The following is an 18,872-nucleotide window of genomic DNA, read 5'->3' on the forward strand; positions in this document are numbered from 1 at the left end:
CATCACCAGACGGATCAGTTTTCATGATTAGATGTGTGTGGAAGAATAAAAAGAACAGCTAAAATATTCTTGAGTATAATGGTTTCTAAATTAGAACAAGTATCACACAGATACTGCTATACTTGTCTATGCTTTTAAAGAGAAGCACTCTGTCTGCTGCCCTTATCAGCTCGTAGTTCTAAAAATTTTGCAATTGGCATCTTCAAGTAAGGCTTACAGAGACACTGACACTTATGATTTAAACCTTTGCAACATGATATCCACTTTACACATACAAACGCTTATAATACTGGTTTCCAGGGTCAAACGTAAGAGCAACTACAAGTGACAAACAATTTACCATTCATCCTTAACTATTCTACCCATTCCCCTGTCTTCTAATACATATTCCCAAGGATGCATACATCAGCAAAAAGAAAATTGTTCAGGAGGCCTTCAATGTGCAAACTCAAGTACAGAAACAAAACTAAACTAGGGTTTAGGGTAAACTAAACACTTCAGAATGCCTGGACCCAGCTAAGACTTAATGTCCAAAAAAAAAGTTAAAAAACAGTGCGATCCCAATACAGAAGAAACTAGATTTTTAATTTGTAAGTAAGCAGCAATCAAGGTGATATGAGACACCCACGTCATATTTATAACTCAAAATGTCAGTGTTAACTGCAGAGACACTATGCTACCCATGATGTTTTCATCATGTATTCACTGGGTAATGAGGGCTCAGCAATACCAGTTTGCAATGATCATATTAGTTTCCCAGGTTTGGTACATAAAGGTCTCCCCAAGGATGCATGTCTCATTGATTTCTCTCCATATGCTCATAATCCACAACTGCAAAAATCTAGGACCAGTTCTATTGATTATTATTCCCAGTAGCAATCATAACTTCACTCACACTGTCAATACTAAATATATTCCACTTCTATATTGAGTTTTCTCAAACTATCTAGTGCCTCATTACTATAAAATACAGAATCCAATGAAAGCTAACTATATCTAAATCCATTACAACGAATTCAAAGCCGTACAAGAATATGGAAAGTGACAGCTTTCATTGAATTTACCGTTCCAGGTTTATGGCTCCAAGTGATCAGCATATTAAGCACAGACCTCTAACCCACAACTACTCCTCAGCTGGAAACACCTTAAGAAAATAAGTTACTGGGACTCAAACCCCAGGACTCAGGGAAATTTTACTCTCACTGAAACAGAAAAAAATTAATCTTGTAAAACACTGATGTCTCTAAATTTTGGTAAATACAAGGAAACACTAATGATAAGATGACCTCCTCTCGGTTTTAACTATTGTAGTAGATAATTTTATATTCAAGATTGCAAGCACCACCTGCCATCTATACTCCTACCTGTATCTGAGGTTGGCAGTAGGACTATCCCCAATCTTACAGAAACTGGGTCACGGAACTTACAGACTCCATTTTAACCCTCTTGCCTGATCAACATCCTCACTCGCAAACAGGGAAGTGCACGTACCTGCTCTAAGCCTGGTAATACAGCTACCTAGAACTTTACATGAATACCATTCTAGAGGAATTTTCCTTCCCCTCCCCAACCTTAAAGGCAGGTAAATAACAAAAGGCAGAAGCTATTTGCAAAAGGTTTACAAAGGTGTGGTATACAGAGATATTTTTACTTTTATCAAAGACAGTTTCTTTTTAACATAGGGTAACAAAACTACCATTTGATTCAAACATGGAAATAACATACATAAAACTGTAAGAAAGAGGTAACTGTTTAGGATATATAGATATATTTGGGGCATAATCTTGTAAATTTCATAGAGTTTCCAAATAACTAATTTGTAATAATTTTCATAATACTGTATTTTTTTCCTAGAAGTAGGCTAACTATTAGAGTCTGCCTTGATTTCCATTTTAGCCATGAACAACACTACGTTTCAGTAACATTCTGAAATGCAACACTCCTATTTTTAGAGCACAAAATCCAAAAACTATTTTAGCTAAAATTTATTACTCAATATTTCTAGATCCATTTTCCCAAAATATGCATAAACTAAGGGGGGAGGAGGGGACACACACACGACACCCCACCTCCCTCTACTTCCTGGTGTTAATAATATACTGAAATATCTCATAAAAATGTAAAGAAGAAATTTATTGGACCTTATACTGTTACTGAATATTATCACCAGAAACCTCATTCAATCACCTGCTGTATAACTCCAAGTGTAAACAAGCTGTTTGAACAAATCAAAAGCTGTTAATGTTGTGGAACATACTTGCACTTCTATTACTTCAAAGACTGTGTAGTTATATGCTCCATTAGTATTTTCTGTAAGTATTACTTGAAGGCTTCAAGCCTATTCCTAAGTCTTACTTATTTCTGTGCTGGCTCTTGACTCTGTTATCAAGTCCTTCCATCAAGAATTAGATCACTCTGCATACTTTGTTGCTGCAATTGCTACTTTTCGCTAGAAGTGTAACAAACATGCACATTTATTCTTGCCCTCTGAAACACGGTGCACAACCAACCAGCCTTGAGAAATGTTGAAATATTTTTACAGAAATTTTTCCACTGCCTTATGCAAAGAGTAATCAGTATGTTTTGTAACTTTACCTTTTTTTTTTTTAAATTGTACTGTTTAAATGCATTGTGTCAAAATGAAAGGAGGCATTTAGATTGTATGATTCTGCCTACATTAAACGTCTAGATCACATCAGGATTGAACTTTTAGAAGAAAAAATAACACCATACTTCAGTCTGTATCATGGAGCAATCTCAGAGTGCATGAAAGAGATGCTTTTTTTTTTTTTTTGGATGAAACAACAGCAGAAGAGACACTCTGACTGCTAATGAGTCCACAGGACCCCACTAGAGTCATCCTAAAGAAAAAAGCCCCAAAGACTCATTGTCTAAGCGCTGGGACCCCAGCACCACTTTTGTGCCAGCTTGCGTGACAGCATAGACATAACCAAGTAATGAAGACATGACTTTAGCATATCAGAAAAAAAAAAAGCAAAGAACTGTGCTTTCTCAGGACTTACCCTAAGTTTCAGAGCTTGCTACATAAAGCTTTGGAAGTGGTGCTCTTTAGCAAAAGAAAGAATATATAATTGTCTTCCTATAAATCCAACCAACTGAAATTATATTTGAGTTACCAAGAAAGTTCATTCCAACTTTTACATCAATATTGATGTTATTCAGACTAGTTTCAACAGGCCTATAAAAAGTCATATCTTAGTTTTAATTCTGACTGCTTCCCCAACAATCATGGCAATTCAATTCACTGAACTGACTACTGTTTATATTAGGCAATGAGGATTGCAAAATCAGTTTAAGATAAGAAAAACTCCAAGCTGCTTTCTTTTAAGACTTAAAAGAAAAGCCTGTCTGTTTAAAAAACCAAGCCTGTCTGTTTAAAAAACCAAGCATACACTACACATCAAACAATGCCCCTCCTTCAACAAAATACAAATGATCTCATTACTGTCAATTTTCTAGTAAAGAGAATAGACAATCAGAGTCTGGCTCTATTTAAGTTGCAAGATAAACAAGCCTTGTCTTACAGTATCTGTATTCAGAAACATGTATTCCATTATTTTTCAAGCCAGCCCAATTTTTCAATCATCAGACACACTAATCAACAAAAAAGTGGTCCACCTCATCAAAACCAATGGGGGAAGTAACTTAGACATGAACCAGTCGGGGCGGGGGGAAGGGGAGGATGGACCAAGAAAAACAAACATACAAACAAAGAAACAACCCAAAACCCCACGATGTATTTTTCTCAGGAAAAGGTCAAAAACTCTCCCAGGTTAGAAATAAGAGAAAAATATCCAGCTTCCTGGAGCCAACACTCTAGTCCATGCATCCCTGTCAGTGGTGGCTAGGTCCCAGGGTGACTGATAAGCTTCATCTGAGCTGCTGTCTTTTGGCTCAAGAAGAGGACGACTTCTTTGGAATCAGAAGCTTCATAGAGGAATCTATACTGCACACAATCCAACAAGTCAGCACAGTGCAGTTAGCCAGCTCTAGGCTAACTCGTACAAAGACACAGCATTTTCAGGAGGCCCTTTTCACACTCATCCTCAATTGATTTGCAATTGAACTGAACACAATTAATATCTTGTGGGGGACAGTCACTTCCAGGCAAAAATTAATCATTATCCTTTTAGCACTGAGAGTGAGAGAGGATGGGGCAATGGGAGCTAAGGGATTGATAGTGGAGGAATCTGGAAACACACATAGAATTACCTGTTCTATGTTTATTAATCACCTTATATTTGAAGAGATTCAGTCAGGGCTAGGAGTGGTTTTAGGTCCACCACTAGTAATCTCACAAGCCCAAATAAGGCATCCAAAGCAATGAGTTTCTTTCACCTTACACCGGATGCAGACACCACATGCAAATCTATGAATGTAAGTAAATTTAACTTACAGTAAAGGTTTCTGGCTCTTCCCTTTGTTGTTTTAAACCACAGAAATCTTTTTCCCAATTCCATAATGCTATCTTCTAATGGTTAGAGTACAACAATGAGACAGTAAAGAACTAGATCATTATTATTTTGTCAACATCTGACTGCCTAAACATTGCCTGTAGCAAATTTACTATTAAAAAAGATCCTGAGAGACAGAGAAGAGCACATCTCACAGCAATATGTCCACCATTTAAAATATACGTCACAACTGACTACATGTTTTTTAAAACAAATGCACTGAGATATGCACACTCACCCACAGCTGATATGCCATTGTACTACTGAACTTCAGAACCAATCATTTTCATAATAAACACAAACCACCTTTCCCTCATTTCAAAAAGAAATAAGGAATGTGTTCTACATAAAAACCAATTATAACAGCTGTTGTATTTAACATCATATTTACAACTTGGACAAGCTGAAATATGATAATAATTTTACTTTGTAAGATGTTCTGTCTACTTTATATGAATTAACTAGTCTTTCACTTTCAGCTAATAGCTGCCACTCACCTTCCATTCCTAAAGGGAGGGAGGGACAGATATACCATGGAAGTCACACATAACAGAATATCCCAGAGGGAATTTAATAGAATAAACCTCTTGAAACACTCCTGAATTATTTAGACATTTGTAATATAGAAATAACTACTTTCTGATTCCAGCCCCAATTGTAACTTCCTCCTATCACTGCCATGATTTCACCATCTGACCCAGCAGTATAATTTAAGAAGAAAGAGCTTAATGGTTTCTCCAGTGAAGTGGAGAGGTGTACAACAGATCAAGAGGATATTCAACCCTACAGAGCTAAACAGTCATCGGTTTATTTGAAGAATTAGTACCTCCCCAACGTTACATAAACTATGAGCAAAACGGATTAAATCAGGAGATAGAATCTTGGTATGCAGGGAAGTAATGGAAATCCTGAGAGAATTACAGCATGAAGAGAAATGTTGTAAAAGCCTTGACACTTGAAGAATAAAAGCATCCCTTGCACAAGTTTTTTGCTACCTTCTGTAAGACAAAATCATGAGTCACAGCTGGCCCAAATCTTCTTAAATTGCTGCTAATAAAGACACCACCATGGTAATTCAGGGAAAAAGCTCACCTCTAACTGTTTCCAAGTACCACTTTTTATTACCTGCTATTTACAGAATGGCAGGCAGCCAATAAAATTCTCAGTAGAACTCCATATCCTCACATAGCTTGTGAGTCATCTTATTTTCTATCTCTGAATAGCACAATGCATTGTCAACTTCTCCCTCGCTTCAACTGGCAATTTATTGTATCAATCTTCTTGAGTGTTTAAAAATTAACATAAAAATCTCTATTCAGATTCCTTTAAATAAAAGGTAAGCACACAGAGCATTGTCTCACAACAATGGAGTTATTCACATACCTATTTTCAACAGCTACGTTTGGAACAAAAGCAGCTTAGATGCAGAATACATTCAAAAGTTATATACAGCCAGGTGGAACATCAGAGATGTATCTTCCCTCTTTCAGCACTACACAAAAAAAAGGACAAAATGTCTTTAACACATTAAACTTAGCAGGGATGTGATAATAAAGAAGGCTGATTTATTAAACATAAGTGGCACCATTGCCACACGATAGCCTTTGATTTACATTGCTTTTAATTCATAACTAGCAATGAAGTGTATCAGTTCCCTTTTGGCCCAGGTCATAAGGGCTACAGATTTTAGATGGCATGGAATGGAAAACACCACTGCACTGCTGTCTAACCTCCCATGAGAAGGCAAAAGAAAACAATGGGTATTACTGCAACTGAAATATAATGTCCCAATGATTAAGAGAGATTCTGAAGAGCAGATAGCTAAAGGCGAAAAAAGTACATCGGAAGTTAAGAAGCTTGGGAGATTGAGGGGCTCGCTGACCTACTACAGGTCTCAAAAAGGACTCAAAGGTAAAGATTCTGCAGAAAGGCTAAACAGTTTCTTAAGCTTCAGGGTATACTGAAGCATTATTTACCCAAGACATACACTTTTGAGGTGAAGAAGAAATACTGTCAGGTTGCGGTATCAATAGAGGACATGCTGGAACAAACTGATCATTAGAGCAACAAGTCAGCGACACCAGATGGTTATGTTCTGACAGGATTTTAATACAGTGGTAAGCTTTAATGACTGCATCTTAGCAGTTCGGACACCTGATACTTGACAGCCAGAGGGCAGAAAACATTGCCAGAAGCACTACAGGTGATTTGGGGAATCACAGGCACAATACCTTTATTTCAGGCTTAGCATTTCATACAAATTATGTCAGAACTAAATATAAGCAGGAATGTAGCTTCCCAGCAGCTAAACAAAAATGGTACTTGGTTGATTAAAGCACCAGAATGTGCTATAATCTCTGAGATTGAATCATTGTATTAACAAGTAATACTTGTGACCTAGCTGCAAGACAAACACATTGTTACTGCAAATATAAGCTGTAGTTCCTACTGTAACACCTACTGTAACAACACCCAAAGACAAAATACATTGTGCCGTAAAAGAAATATTGTTTTCATTTAATTTAATCCTGATATATATGTACCCACACATGTACACAAGCACATACACATATACGTATTACTTTTTATGGCGTGTATGAAGGAAAAAGGATATTACATGGAAACGTTGTGTATCTTTTCAGAAAAATGGTAACCAAGTACTTCTTCCTTTAGATTACATTCCACAATAAAAAAACCCCACTGCCAGATAGTATTTTATGTGAATAGGAATTCTATTGAAAGTTATTTTATGAACTTCTAGACTGAAAAAATATTCAGTGAATGAAATCTACCTATGTTCAGAGCCTCCTTCCATCACATAATTCCTATCCTAAAGAAAAACACAAACATGAGACCAGCAAAGGTTTCTGCATTCTGCATGCAATCCTACATATAAGCTATACTAATAATCAATTTAAGAGCATACTACATTTACATCAAACAACTTGAGAATATACAGTTTGCTACTGCATATTTGCCAATTCTCCAGCTCTCTTATCAAAGATGATCAGATTCCAATGAATATGCTTCAACAAGACAGTGTGCACCTTACAGTGTGCCAGGGAACACTGGCATGTTGGAGACCTGTAAATACAATAAGTTTCAGATGCAAAAATCTGAAGAAAAATCTAGAACAAAAAAGTTGATACCCACCATACTGCACTTACCTGAAAAGATTTTGAATTGATTTTAATACCAGTACTTCAGCTTAACATCACTATCACTACAACATATGGATGGTGCTTTAAAGGAGCCACGACTCCATCCTTCAACACTTTTTCCAGGTTATGACTAACACTGGATTACAGTCACCAAGAAACTGAAAGCTCAAATTAACAAAGGAGCCAAGGTGAGAAAAATGAATAATCAAGCCATCCACTTCTACCCTGGACACAGCTTCTGAGCAGCCTGTTTATGTAGTATGAAGCAGATACAAAAATGAGAAGGAATAGGATCAGCCTCAGCCATGTGTCTTATCAGAGAATGATAAAACCTGATGTAGCCAGAGCATTAATAATGGAATAAAAGGGAAGCTTTTCTGTAGGGAGGGCGGGGAGAGCATCTCTGAACAAGCTGTGCCCATTCTGGGATTCAATTGGATGTGATAGTGATAGTTTTCAAAGACCCACAGATGCTAGAAACTTGGACTTCCTTACAAACAGCCTGTTACCAATTAAGTGGCAGAAAGCCTATTTTACACTAATAATCTTTTTTCTGTTTTATGTCAGAAGGCTGGCCTGTGATGAAGCTGGTTTACCTTGAACGTATTTTACAATTACATTACTACATGACATATACAGCAAAGACTAATACATAACTGTGCATGCTTAAAAATATATTTCTGGAAAAATAAAGTTAACCATTGACCAATGTTAAATAGGTAAAGCAACAAAGTGAAAATTAATGTGCTTTATGTATAAACTCAAAGTCTCTTAAAGACTTTGTCCAGAACCTTGCTTCTGGTAGATACCTGAAAAATTACAATATTGTGGTCTGCCAGTGAGGAATACGTTAACAGGACCATTCTCTGTATTAAAACATACTGTCCCATACTGTGCACCAGTGCTCTACATACAGGTAAACATAGCCTCTTTCGGTACAAGTTAGATTAACCATACATAACTCTTGGCTAGGACATTTTTGCCGTTAATTAAAAGCAACATGAACTAATACTATAATATAGTCCAGAAGAATCTATGAAAAGTAAAAGAAGATGCCATCCTAGTGTGTGGTATGTTTTCAAGTGAAAACTTCATTCCAGAAGTTGCATTTCAGAAAAAAAGCAAGATCTTTTCATTCTGCTAGATAGTGGTATACTGCTACCTGCAAAGGGAACTGTAAATATTACAGTGAAGCTACATTAATTGTGCTGAGCTTGTATAAATAGGCTTGTAAATCAACAATGCTTTGAATATTGAGTATTTTTCCTGCCTAACCACTACAACTAACTTTACAGAAGCCATTCTGATATACTCACTATATACCTTTCACTGTAGACAATGGCTTTATTTTCCTCACCTGTTAGTCATTTTCTGTTATTCAGCCAGATTCAGGCACAATTCAGCACTGGGAGAAAACTGTGCCTACAGTATTATACGCCTGCAAACAGCCAAGCTGAAGCAGGAAGACAGCAGAGGCAAGTGCAATGATGACAAACTGTTTCTGTAACTGAAGGCATGGACATAAAAAATTCAGGCCCTTACCTTACATAATCCACCTCAGACAGAGATTGCTTGTTAGGCATTGAAATACTTACTATATTGAAATATCCTGGTGTAATGAACTTAGTAACCTGCGAAAGTGAGAACAGTCACCTCTTGTGCTTTAGGTTTGTTTCCACTTGGTTTGGTTCTATTCTACAAATTAATAACAAACTTCTGAACAAACCTGATTTTCCTGCCAAATTCACACCATTTTTCTTGCTTTTTCTTCTGGCTTGATGTACTATACCCTGACTGTGTTTCTACAAAGCTCACTGTTATTATAGGTGGTTACTACCCAAAACTAAACCAACCATTTTCCTCTGAGAATCAATATAAAGTTTCAGGCTGGCTTTGGAATACTTCCTTTTATCTTATTATTGGTTTTTGTCTCCAGGTGAGCTTATTGCAGCTTTTTTTACTCAAAAGAAACTTGGTGGCATATTGAAACCAACATCAAATTGCAAAGTAACAGGTAACAACTTCAGGAACTGAGAGAAACAATCTTTAGGTCAACTGCATGAACCCCCAAAATGATACAGAGCCTAAGTGAATACTGCAGAACATTTTAACACAAAGATCGCAAACTGCATGTACAAGCATGGATAGAGGAACAAGTAAAAACTACACAAATCATTTTTCCATAGGAGTTCTGACAGGATAACTGTGCCATCTATCTGCACTTCTGTACAGGGAAGAGAAGTTACAGGTCCTACTCTAACTGGTGAGCTACTATTTCATGTGCAGATTTATCACTTTTGCCATTTCTATGTTACTAACACATCCATATTTCTAAACAAGAATACTTGTGAATTTCTGAGTTTTGTGAGAATATATCATACATAAGTACTATCCAGAGAAGTCTTACCTACTACCAAGGATTGGCTCCCCAGAGGCTCCCAAAGCAGAATAGTCCATGCCATAGAAATTCAGGCCTAGAAGTATTTTATTCCTCCATTTTGAATCAGGATCCAGTACTTGAACACAGGCTCGTACCCAGGGAAGAGGGGAATTCGGACCAGGTCTGTCAAGTTAGCAAAAATCAAACAGGTGGTCAGAAAAAGTATACATTCGTTCTTAGTCTTCTCTTTTTGACTAGTGCAATTGTAAAGAGCAAACCATGGCACACAAAAATCAGTGAAGGTTAACCTACAATCCTATGAAGGTTAAATGCACATTCTTCGGTGGCTTGAAGTACTGATGCACAAAATGCATTTGTCCCACTCTTGACTTTGTGATTAATTTCTAAGGTGAAGGAACACAAAACTTCTTACGGTGGGTAAGAAAAGGTTTCTACCTAGCACATTTTCTCTGTCACTGGGCCTGGCACATTGCCCACACAATAATTCAAAACTCTGTATGACTTCAGTAGTTTTCTAATACCACCCTCAATTTTTTTTACTGTAAAATGGCACAACATACTGGGACAAAATCCACCATTTACTTACAGAAAGAACTACAAAATCAGTGACTGGTAAGCAAGACAGGTTTCAATGATTGTTTAACACTTATTTATGGATAAAATCCCAAATAGGCAATTACCTAACAAAAAGCTACATTAAGAAAAAGAGTAGAGCCTTAACACACAGAGTAATTGAATTATCATACATATAGCATCAGGATATCATGCTCATTCCATTGCTTTCTCATCAGAGAGGAGAGCAGGCTTAATTGCAAACTCTAACGTGATAAAAGGCACTCACTAACATGATAAAAGGAAATGCATATTCTAGTCTTACAAATATCAACATCATCTACTCCCTACTAATTATCTGCCTCAAAGCCTTTGGGATATCTGTGCTATTAAAACTCAATGTGCTAACAGAGTATAGGAATGTTGCTGGAAATTATGTGCATATTTAAAGGCAAAAAAATTGTGAGAAAACATATGTATTATCCTGTATTTCATATACTCAGACCAACCAAAGCAAATTCAAGCAAAAAATATTTGAATTCTTTTTATCAAATCCTTTCTCAGACTAAAAAGCATTACACCTCAGAAACTACATTTATTTCAAATACAACGGGTGTGAACCGAAGAATGCTTCCCTCCTCCTTTCAAGTAAAAAAGATTAGCAGCTCTAAGTCAGGTCTAAGTAACTTAAAGCACCAGTGGAAGCATAAAGATGTGACTGTACCATCACAGAACCTGTGATTTTAACATGCCATAAAGCATAGTGCAGCTTCGCCACACAGGAAAGATGCAGCCTACAGCACAGCATTTCAAAATGCATTCAGGGTTCCAAATGGTTTTTATAGCCTGTACAAAAGCCCTTAGCACTTCATCCTCATAGATATCAGATTTGCCTAGAGGAAAGCTAAACTGGCTATGTCTACACTGCATATTCCAGCAGGAGAGTAAAAAAAACCTGTTCTAACTTCAGTACACTTTACTGCCTATGTTTGTTCTCCCCTAGGTCGCTAGGCTTGAAGATATAGACACAGGTTTAGTGAGAGATAGGAAGGAGGTATATAAATTCTTTTCAGAGGAGACAAAAATTCCTTTCTGTTAAACCTGTCTAGACATTATCAAAATGCTAATATACTACAGGTGACAAAGGTTTTAGTGATGTAATAAACACAAAAATGATGCCATTTCTAAATCTGCCGGTTTACCACAAATACTAACTCTGGACAGCCAGCTTGAAGCAAGATATACAGAATCTCCTAGGAATTCCAAAAGCATATCCTTACCTTCAATTTGGAGGCAAAATGAACCAAGCTTTTGGAAAATACTAACATAAACAGTCTCTGTAGAGTTTAAGGACCTTTCAACTACATTGCTGTTCCACTTTCACACAGTTAAAAACATTAAGTTCCTGAAAATGAATATTCATGTACAAGAAAAATGGAAAAAAATATTCAAGCATGTCCACATTAGCAGTGCTGCCACAGGATGAAGCAAATGAGTTGTCAATTGTGCTTTAAAGCTAATTTTTTTTCAACAATGACATATACTAGGTTATCTGTGTACCTATCCTGAAGAACTGTGCTAAATAACTAAAAACAAAAGAACCTGGCCTGGAAAAGAATAAGTGACATGGAACTAGTAAAAGGATAATTCTTTCTCTTCACAATATCTGGGTGCCAAATATATATTTCTGTTAAACAATGTCCTGAGTTACTGGCTTGTTCAAAAATCACCTATCCTAATTACTAATCCAAAACTTTAGTATCTGATACAGTTAAAACACACTATGCATGTAACTAAAAAAAATGAACACATATTGTGGATTTAATAGTGACTTAACTGGGAATCAGTTCCTTCAGCAATCTTCTTCGAATGTTAGATGGAGTCTTACCGTTGTGGTGTTGAATAGTCATATGTCATGAGACTGAAGCTGTCTATTGCTGAGGCCAACCGATCAAATTCTTTCTTTGTGAACATTCCTGGCTGGTTAGTCCTTTTAAAACAAAGCAAAACAAAAACAAGAGGAAGAGATAAATTGCTACAATAACCTGCCTTATTCTTTCCTTCGGGTTTCATACCATTTGATCAGGTAAGAAAAATCTTTCATTCTGAGGTGGCAAAAAGAGACATTTCAGTGCCATTCTTATAATAAATGTCTAAGAAAAAAACCCTGTTCAATGCTACTTATGATGCCACTGGGAAGAATCAGACTTCACAGCATACTTACCAAATAAGCATTTCCAGCATGGTTACAATAGTGATTACAATGGCTGTGGACTAATCAAATTGCCTTAGGTAGCAATCAACTGAACTCCAAAGGCTTTTACAAAACCTTTAATTACTTGGCCTGTCAAACTGGTTTTGATACTTATAAAACTAAGTTATCTCAGCCATACTTAAATAAATGGATGGGTGCAGCTGTTGATAAAAAAAAAACCCATAAACCAAAGGTATTTTTTTTATTAATCTCAAAAAAAAAGATAATTTCAGCTTGTACTTAAGAAATTTTCTCTCACTGGTGAAAAACACTTTAGTTTCTTTTCATTCCCTTCCAAAGAAGTCCTAAAAAGCAGAAGGCAAATACAACTGCCTGCTTTTAGCAAAAGACTATACAAACCTCTTTTCTTTCGACAAACACACACCCATTTCTTTCTTCTTTGGTAGAGGGGAAAATGGATTCTATGACCTTCTCTAGATAAAAGTCTAGTTATGCCTTCTGCATATCGTTGTATGAAATATGGAACACAATTCTTACCTCTCCCTTTTTTTTGCTTATTAACTGGGTTAATATCTGCCTTAGCTTTTTGGGTGAGGTGGTATATTTTTGATAGTTTTGGACTCATAGAGACTACTGACTTCCTTCAACCATTCAACTCAGAAACAATGCACACAAGTTGCCTGAAAACATTGAATCTATTTAGAAGAGAATTCATAACTTCAAACTAGCAGCACACATAGCAGAGCAGGGAATATAAGGCAGCCTTAAACACATTGCAAAGATGGGACTGAACTAAAAAGGAGAAGCTGCTGCCAGGAGAACCATGTCCTCAGCCACCGGGCTCTGAAGCATGTTAAGATGAGACAGGCAGGTAGAGAAGTAGCATATTGTTCTAAACAGCCTGGAAGACCAGGGTGCATAGGGGAACATTATAAAATAAAAAGAAAAAGAAAAAAAAGGTGGTTTAACAGCTACAAACTCTGTGGTGTGACTCTGCCACTCGAGAGGCATGTACAAGGATTGTACATGATTCCTCCAGAGAGTAGAGGAGAGAGACTGAAGAATCCAGACCTTCCCTATAATATCAGAAACCGCTACTTGATCTAGAAATTAGTAGACAGCCCCTGTCGAAACAAGGTACACATTAAAACCACTCACGTTCATCTTAAATGTAAAAAACAAAAAGATGCTCAGTGACAGATGCAAGTAATAAACTGAAAAATCACTTATTTTGACCCTTATCACTTTTGGATCAGTCTACAACTTCTCCATCCAACAATATGTGCCGAGTGGATCATCAGAGCATAACAGTGTTCATTTATCAGTTTACAAGGACACTGTCTGTTCCACCACATTAGGAAAGAGGTTAACGGAATACAGGTTACTAAGTGGGGCAGATTAAATCATTTAACATGCCTGTAATATTATAAGAGAGCAAAGCACGAATGATATTTGCAAGTCAGGTCAATGAACCTGACCAAACATACACTGGATTATGTGGCTGTAATCTGTATGAAGCATAGCAGTGTTCTGGAATTTTCAAGTTTTCAGAATCAGTGATACAGTTTTCATATTAAGGAGAAATCCCATTCCTTTCCTTCCAGGGTTTTAACAAATTAAAACAAATCTTCACTTCTGGAACCTATTGGTGGACCTCAGTTTTTTGGATAGTTGTCTGCTTGTTATTTATTGGAATTGCAAACTACAGTTGTTCTACAAGAATAAAGAAAATGAAAGACATCTTTGAAACAATGTCACGGCAACCTGGATGTCTGTAGGCAAAGCAATTCCCCAACGCAAACTCCAGCAAAACACATTTTCAGTAAATTGATTGTGATTACTCATGAAGGGAAAAGCATAAAAAGTAATTATAATGTGTATTAGATATTAGGGCAAGTTGGATTGCTTTATAGATTATGCTGGGTAGTACTTTAATGAAATTTGAATATGTAACTTGCCCTCTACATCCATTTTTCATATAAACTGTCAAGGAATATTAAAAAAAAAAAAAAAGGTTAAAATGGATATTGTCATCATTTTCTCCAAAGCAAGCTTGTAACTGAACTACTTCCACTACAGAGGAATGCCATCTGAGAAGCAAGGAGCAAGGTCATAAATTTTGAACTTGGAACAAACCCAGCAGCAATAAATACACTTTGTCCATCACCACTACTCTTCACGGGAAGTAAGCAACACTCACCAGCTCAATCGGCACCACCAGTCAATTCTGCTCTAGTCATGCACTTCAGAAAACTGTCCACTGGAGCAAAACCAAGACTATTTGACTCATGCCTTCAGAATTGTTCTGAGTCAAGAAAACTGGCCCTCAAGGATAAAAACTAAATCTTTTTCAACAGCTATTATGCTTCTCATTTGAGGTTTTCCAATCATTCTGATATTTAATCGTAAACTTAACTCAAAGGCAGGTATGTTCCACTAACTACATCATTGAGAAAACCAGCACAGAGAAAGTCAAGAGACTTGGCACAAAATATGCAAAGTTCATGAGAATAGAAGTTTCCAAGTCTAAGCCAAAAGCCTGTCATTCTTCTAAGCCTTGAATACTGTTTCCAAAATATTCAGTGAAGTGGCAGAAACTTCATCATCATTTATCAGCACTGTACAATATACATACTAAAGACAGCTTGTTATTAAACTGTCAGATGACTAAAACCTTGATGATTTTATCTGCTCACTATCAACATTACAAATGTGAAGGAGCAGAAGTCAGGTGTATGAACATGAATAATAGGAAAAGCAAATTATTTAATATATCTGAAAAGTCTCTTTGCATGGAATTAACCCCAACTTCTGAACTGCTTCATTTGCTTTGAGTTCACCAAATGACACAGTTCAAAAATTACATCTCATTTGGAGTCTAACAAATATACTTGTTAAGAGGGAAGTTGAACACTGAATACAAGTGTTAAAGAAGAGCAGTTTGGTCCAGGTGTCCGGTGTTAGTCACTCTCCAGTTCGAACCCTAGATTTCCCAAAGCAGAGTCTCAGGTACTGAATCTCATAAAAATAAGTAATTTAATAGAGTGGTATAGCAGCAGGATCAGCTCAAGCTGGGTGCTTCCAGGGAGAGGACCCTGAACAAAGAAATCCCTGAGCAATTATACCCTTACAGACTATGCATCCATCCTTCACGTGATCTCCATGTGCCTCTCGCCCCCTTTGGTCCAATAGCAATTCTGGCCTGAGATCTTCTGACTCCTTATTGGATTCCTTCACTGCCTCCAGGCAAGCTGTTATCTTGTCTAGTTGCAGCTGCTGTTGACAGTTGTGCCCTCCTCATCTTCTGTTTTGTGCTGGCTCCGAAGGCCTTGTCTTGCTTGAATAGATACAAATTTGGTACAAGTTCAGCAAATCTGTGCGAAAGTTTGCAGCTTGCAGCCCAAGGCTTCAGCAAATCTAGCTACTCATGCTAAGTAAGTGAATAGCATACTAAATCACACAACATTACAAGTCTAAGCCATTCATTCTATTTAAAACTTATTTAAGCTGATCAACTAATATTTCTTAACACAAGAGAAATCTGCTGTTTAAAGAAACCTGCTCCTATTGGCCTAAAAATATACTGAAATTATGCAACATGCACTATAAATACGAAACAATTTGGATTCAAGAAGTAAATTTAAGCAGAAAAGGGTACTCTTTTTATGTTAGCTTATACTAAATCCTTTTTATTGCTGTTCTAAGAGCCAGACACTTCATATGATATTTGCATTTGTATTTTTCTAACTCAATACCTTAAGCAAATGTCATTCAGTTTCCTTAACATTCCGCTTAAATGCACTAGTGTTCTTACATGATTCTTATATCACTGTTCAACATAGTTAACTCTGAAACTTACTATGTACTAGCAAAATCCCCAAATAATCAGGTTTAGAAACAGCCATCTAATCTTCGCAAAATTTGCATCTATATGGACTGTAAAAGTTACTCCATGAGGAGAAATTCACCACAGAGATGAAATTTATGGCACTTTAACTGCAGTAAAAACACAGCTCTGATACTACATGTACAACAAATCATTCGTTTCAGCTGAGGCCTGGATATAATGTCCATCATGGTGTGTATAGGACATTATCCCAGGTGCTTGTGCTGGTTGACCGTAGGCTCAATATGAGTCAGCAGGGCGCCCTGGCAGCCAAGAGGGCAAACCGCATCCTGGGGTGAATCAAACACAGTATAACCAGCTGGTCAAAAGAGGTGATCATACCGCTGTACTCAGCGCTGGAGCAGCCTCACCTTGAATACCGTGTGCAGTTCTGGGCCCCACAATTTAAGAAGGATGCGAAGGTCCTTGAATGTGTCCAGAGGAGGGCAACAAAGCTGGTGAAAGGGCTGGAAGGCATGTCCTATGAGAAGTGGCTCAGGATTTGTTGTTTGTCTAGTTTGGAGAAAAGGAGGCTGAGGGGTGACCTCATTGCTCTCTGCAGCTTCCTGAGGAGGGGAAGTGGAGAGGGAGGTGCTGAGCTCTTCTCCGTAGTATGCAGTGATAGGAATGGTTCAAAGCTGTGGCAGGGGAGGTTTACACTGGGCATTAGGAAGCATTTCTTTACTGAGAGGGTGGTCGAATGCGGGAACAGGCTTCCTGGAGATGTGGTTGATCCCCCAAGCCTGTCCAAATGCCTCCTAAACACTGACAATACCCTTAACAACATGCTTTAACTTTTGGTCAACCCTGAAGTGACCAGCAGTTGGACTAGATGATCGTTTTAAGTCCCTTCCAATGGAAAATTTTCCATCTTTCCTGTCCCTTTGTAGGGAACCACTGAGTTACTGAGAGAAAAAGCACTCTACTTTTTGAGCATAATGTTTAAGATACAGGAATATTTCTAATAAGTGACACAATCTTTTTCTTGTACAGAGAACAATAGCTGTCCCTGAGACACATCAACACTTTTGCTTTAGACTAGTCCATTTCCTTGAGAGGTGATAAAGCTTCCACCACATGCTTTTAACAGATGCATTTTCTTGGGTAAAATACTGACTTTGCTGCTGAAACCTTGTTTACAAGGCCCAGTATTAATTTCTTCCCATTCTTAGCTATGTCACTTTTGACCTAAGAAGCTCCTTACTTTGTTGAGAGATTTGCTGTTTCCATTTGTAGGCTCCTGAACCAAATTTCTGCTAGACAACACAGCAAGACAGGAACAACTATTCTCCTGAGAGCATAGGTCTTATTTGCACATATTTGCAACAATTTCTCAGTATTTTTTGATGGCACGCTGATATATATATATATATATATATACAGAAACTATTATAGGGACGTCACAGTCTTAGAAGAATCACCCATTTTCCTTGGTATTTCTGTATACACAGCTTAGAATTTCACAGTCCCTTTTTACCATTCTATCCTTTCATGTCTAAAATAACCACAGGGGAGTTTGTTTCATAGCCTAGAATGTCTATTACCTGAATCTTCCAAATAGCATATGGTCATGTGTATCAAAATTCCCATTAGTGCTTTACTGGTAAGTATTTCTATAAGGTTTTGACTTTGTAGTCTTTCATATTGAAAGACTGGAAAAAATACTTCAACCATGCAAGTCACTTTCATTTAGTTTCAAATGAATCTACATTCTCAATTACTACTTGTCTCACTATGATTACTCTCAAAATGAAATGCGAAAAAGAAAAAGGACTTGTAACTGACTGCTATTCCCTGCAAGTTTGAACTGCATTCTTGTTTGGTTACCTCACCTTCTCCCTCACTTATAAAAGAGAAGTTTTCAGTATCCTGACGTCTTTGAATAGTCCTTCATAATGGAAAACTGACTAGTTTTCTGTTTCCTGTATATATTTCAGAAGTCATCTTCTCAGTAATAACTTAATTTTCTTGTTGTGTATAATTCTCTTTTCTCTGTAAAGCAACTGTTTGCAAATCTTCCCATCTTTCTTCACCATCAAATATTATTGGTTTCCATAGCTCCTTGCAGTTAGCTGCACTAAAGTATAATGCTATTGCATTTTATGCACACAGACCACTGTATTCAGCTAATGCACAATCACTGACTAAAAATTCACCATTTCTTCCTGCATCCAGTCTGTTC

At 37.1% G+C, this 18,872-nt stretch overlaps 1 protein-coding gene across 5 annotated transcripts in view; it reads right to left on the reverse strand.

Annotated features, from left to right (window-relative positions):
- CHID1 (chitinase domain containing 1) overlaps window positions 1-18,872 on the reverse strand; it is a 136,738-nt gene that overhangs the window by 75,820 nt on the left and 42,046 nt on the right. For 3 of the 5 annotated variants that reach the window (XM_069803573.1, XM_069803571.1, XM_069803572.1), the window contains 2 exons: window positions 12,478-12,579; window positions 10,044-10,199 (listed from right to left, as the gene is read on the reverse strand). In XM_069803573.1, the coding sequence (XP_069659674.1) occupies window positions 10,044-10,199; window positions 12,478-12,579 (258 nt within the window). Of the gene's footprint in view, window positions 1-5,858; window positions 5,968-10,043; window positions 10,200-12,477; window positions 12,580-18,872 lie in introns of all 5 variants that reach the window. The other 2 variants (XR_011328090.1, XM_069803574.1) reach the window with 2 other exon arrangements.

The sequence above is a fragment of the Haliaeetus albicilla genome, chromosome 16, assembly GCF_947461875.1.
Source record: "Haliaeetus albicilla chromosome 16, bHalAlb1.1, whole genome shotgun sequence".
Lineage (NCBI taxonomy): Eukaryota > Metazoa > Chordata > Aves > Accipitriformes > Accipitridae > Haliaeetus > Haliaeetus albicilla.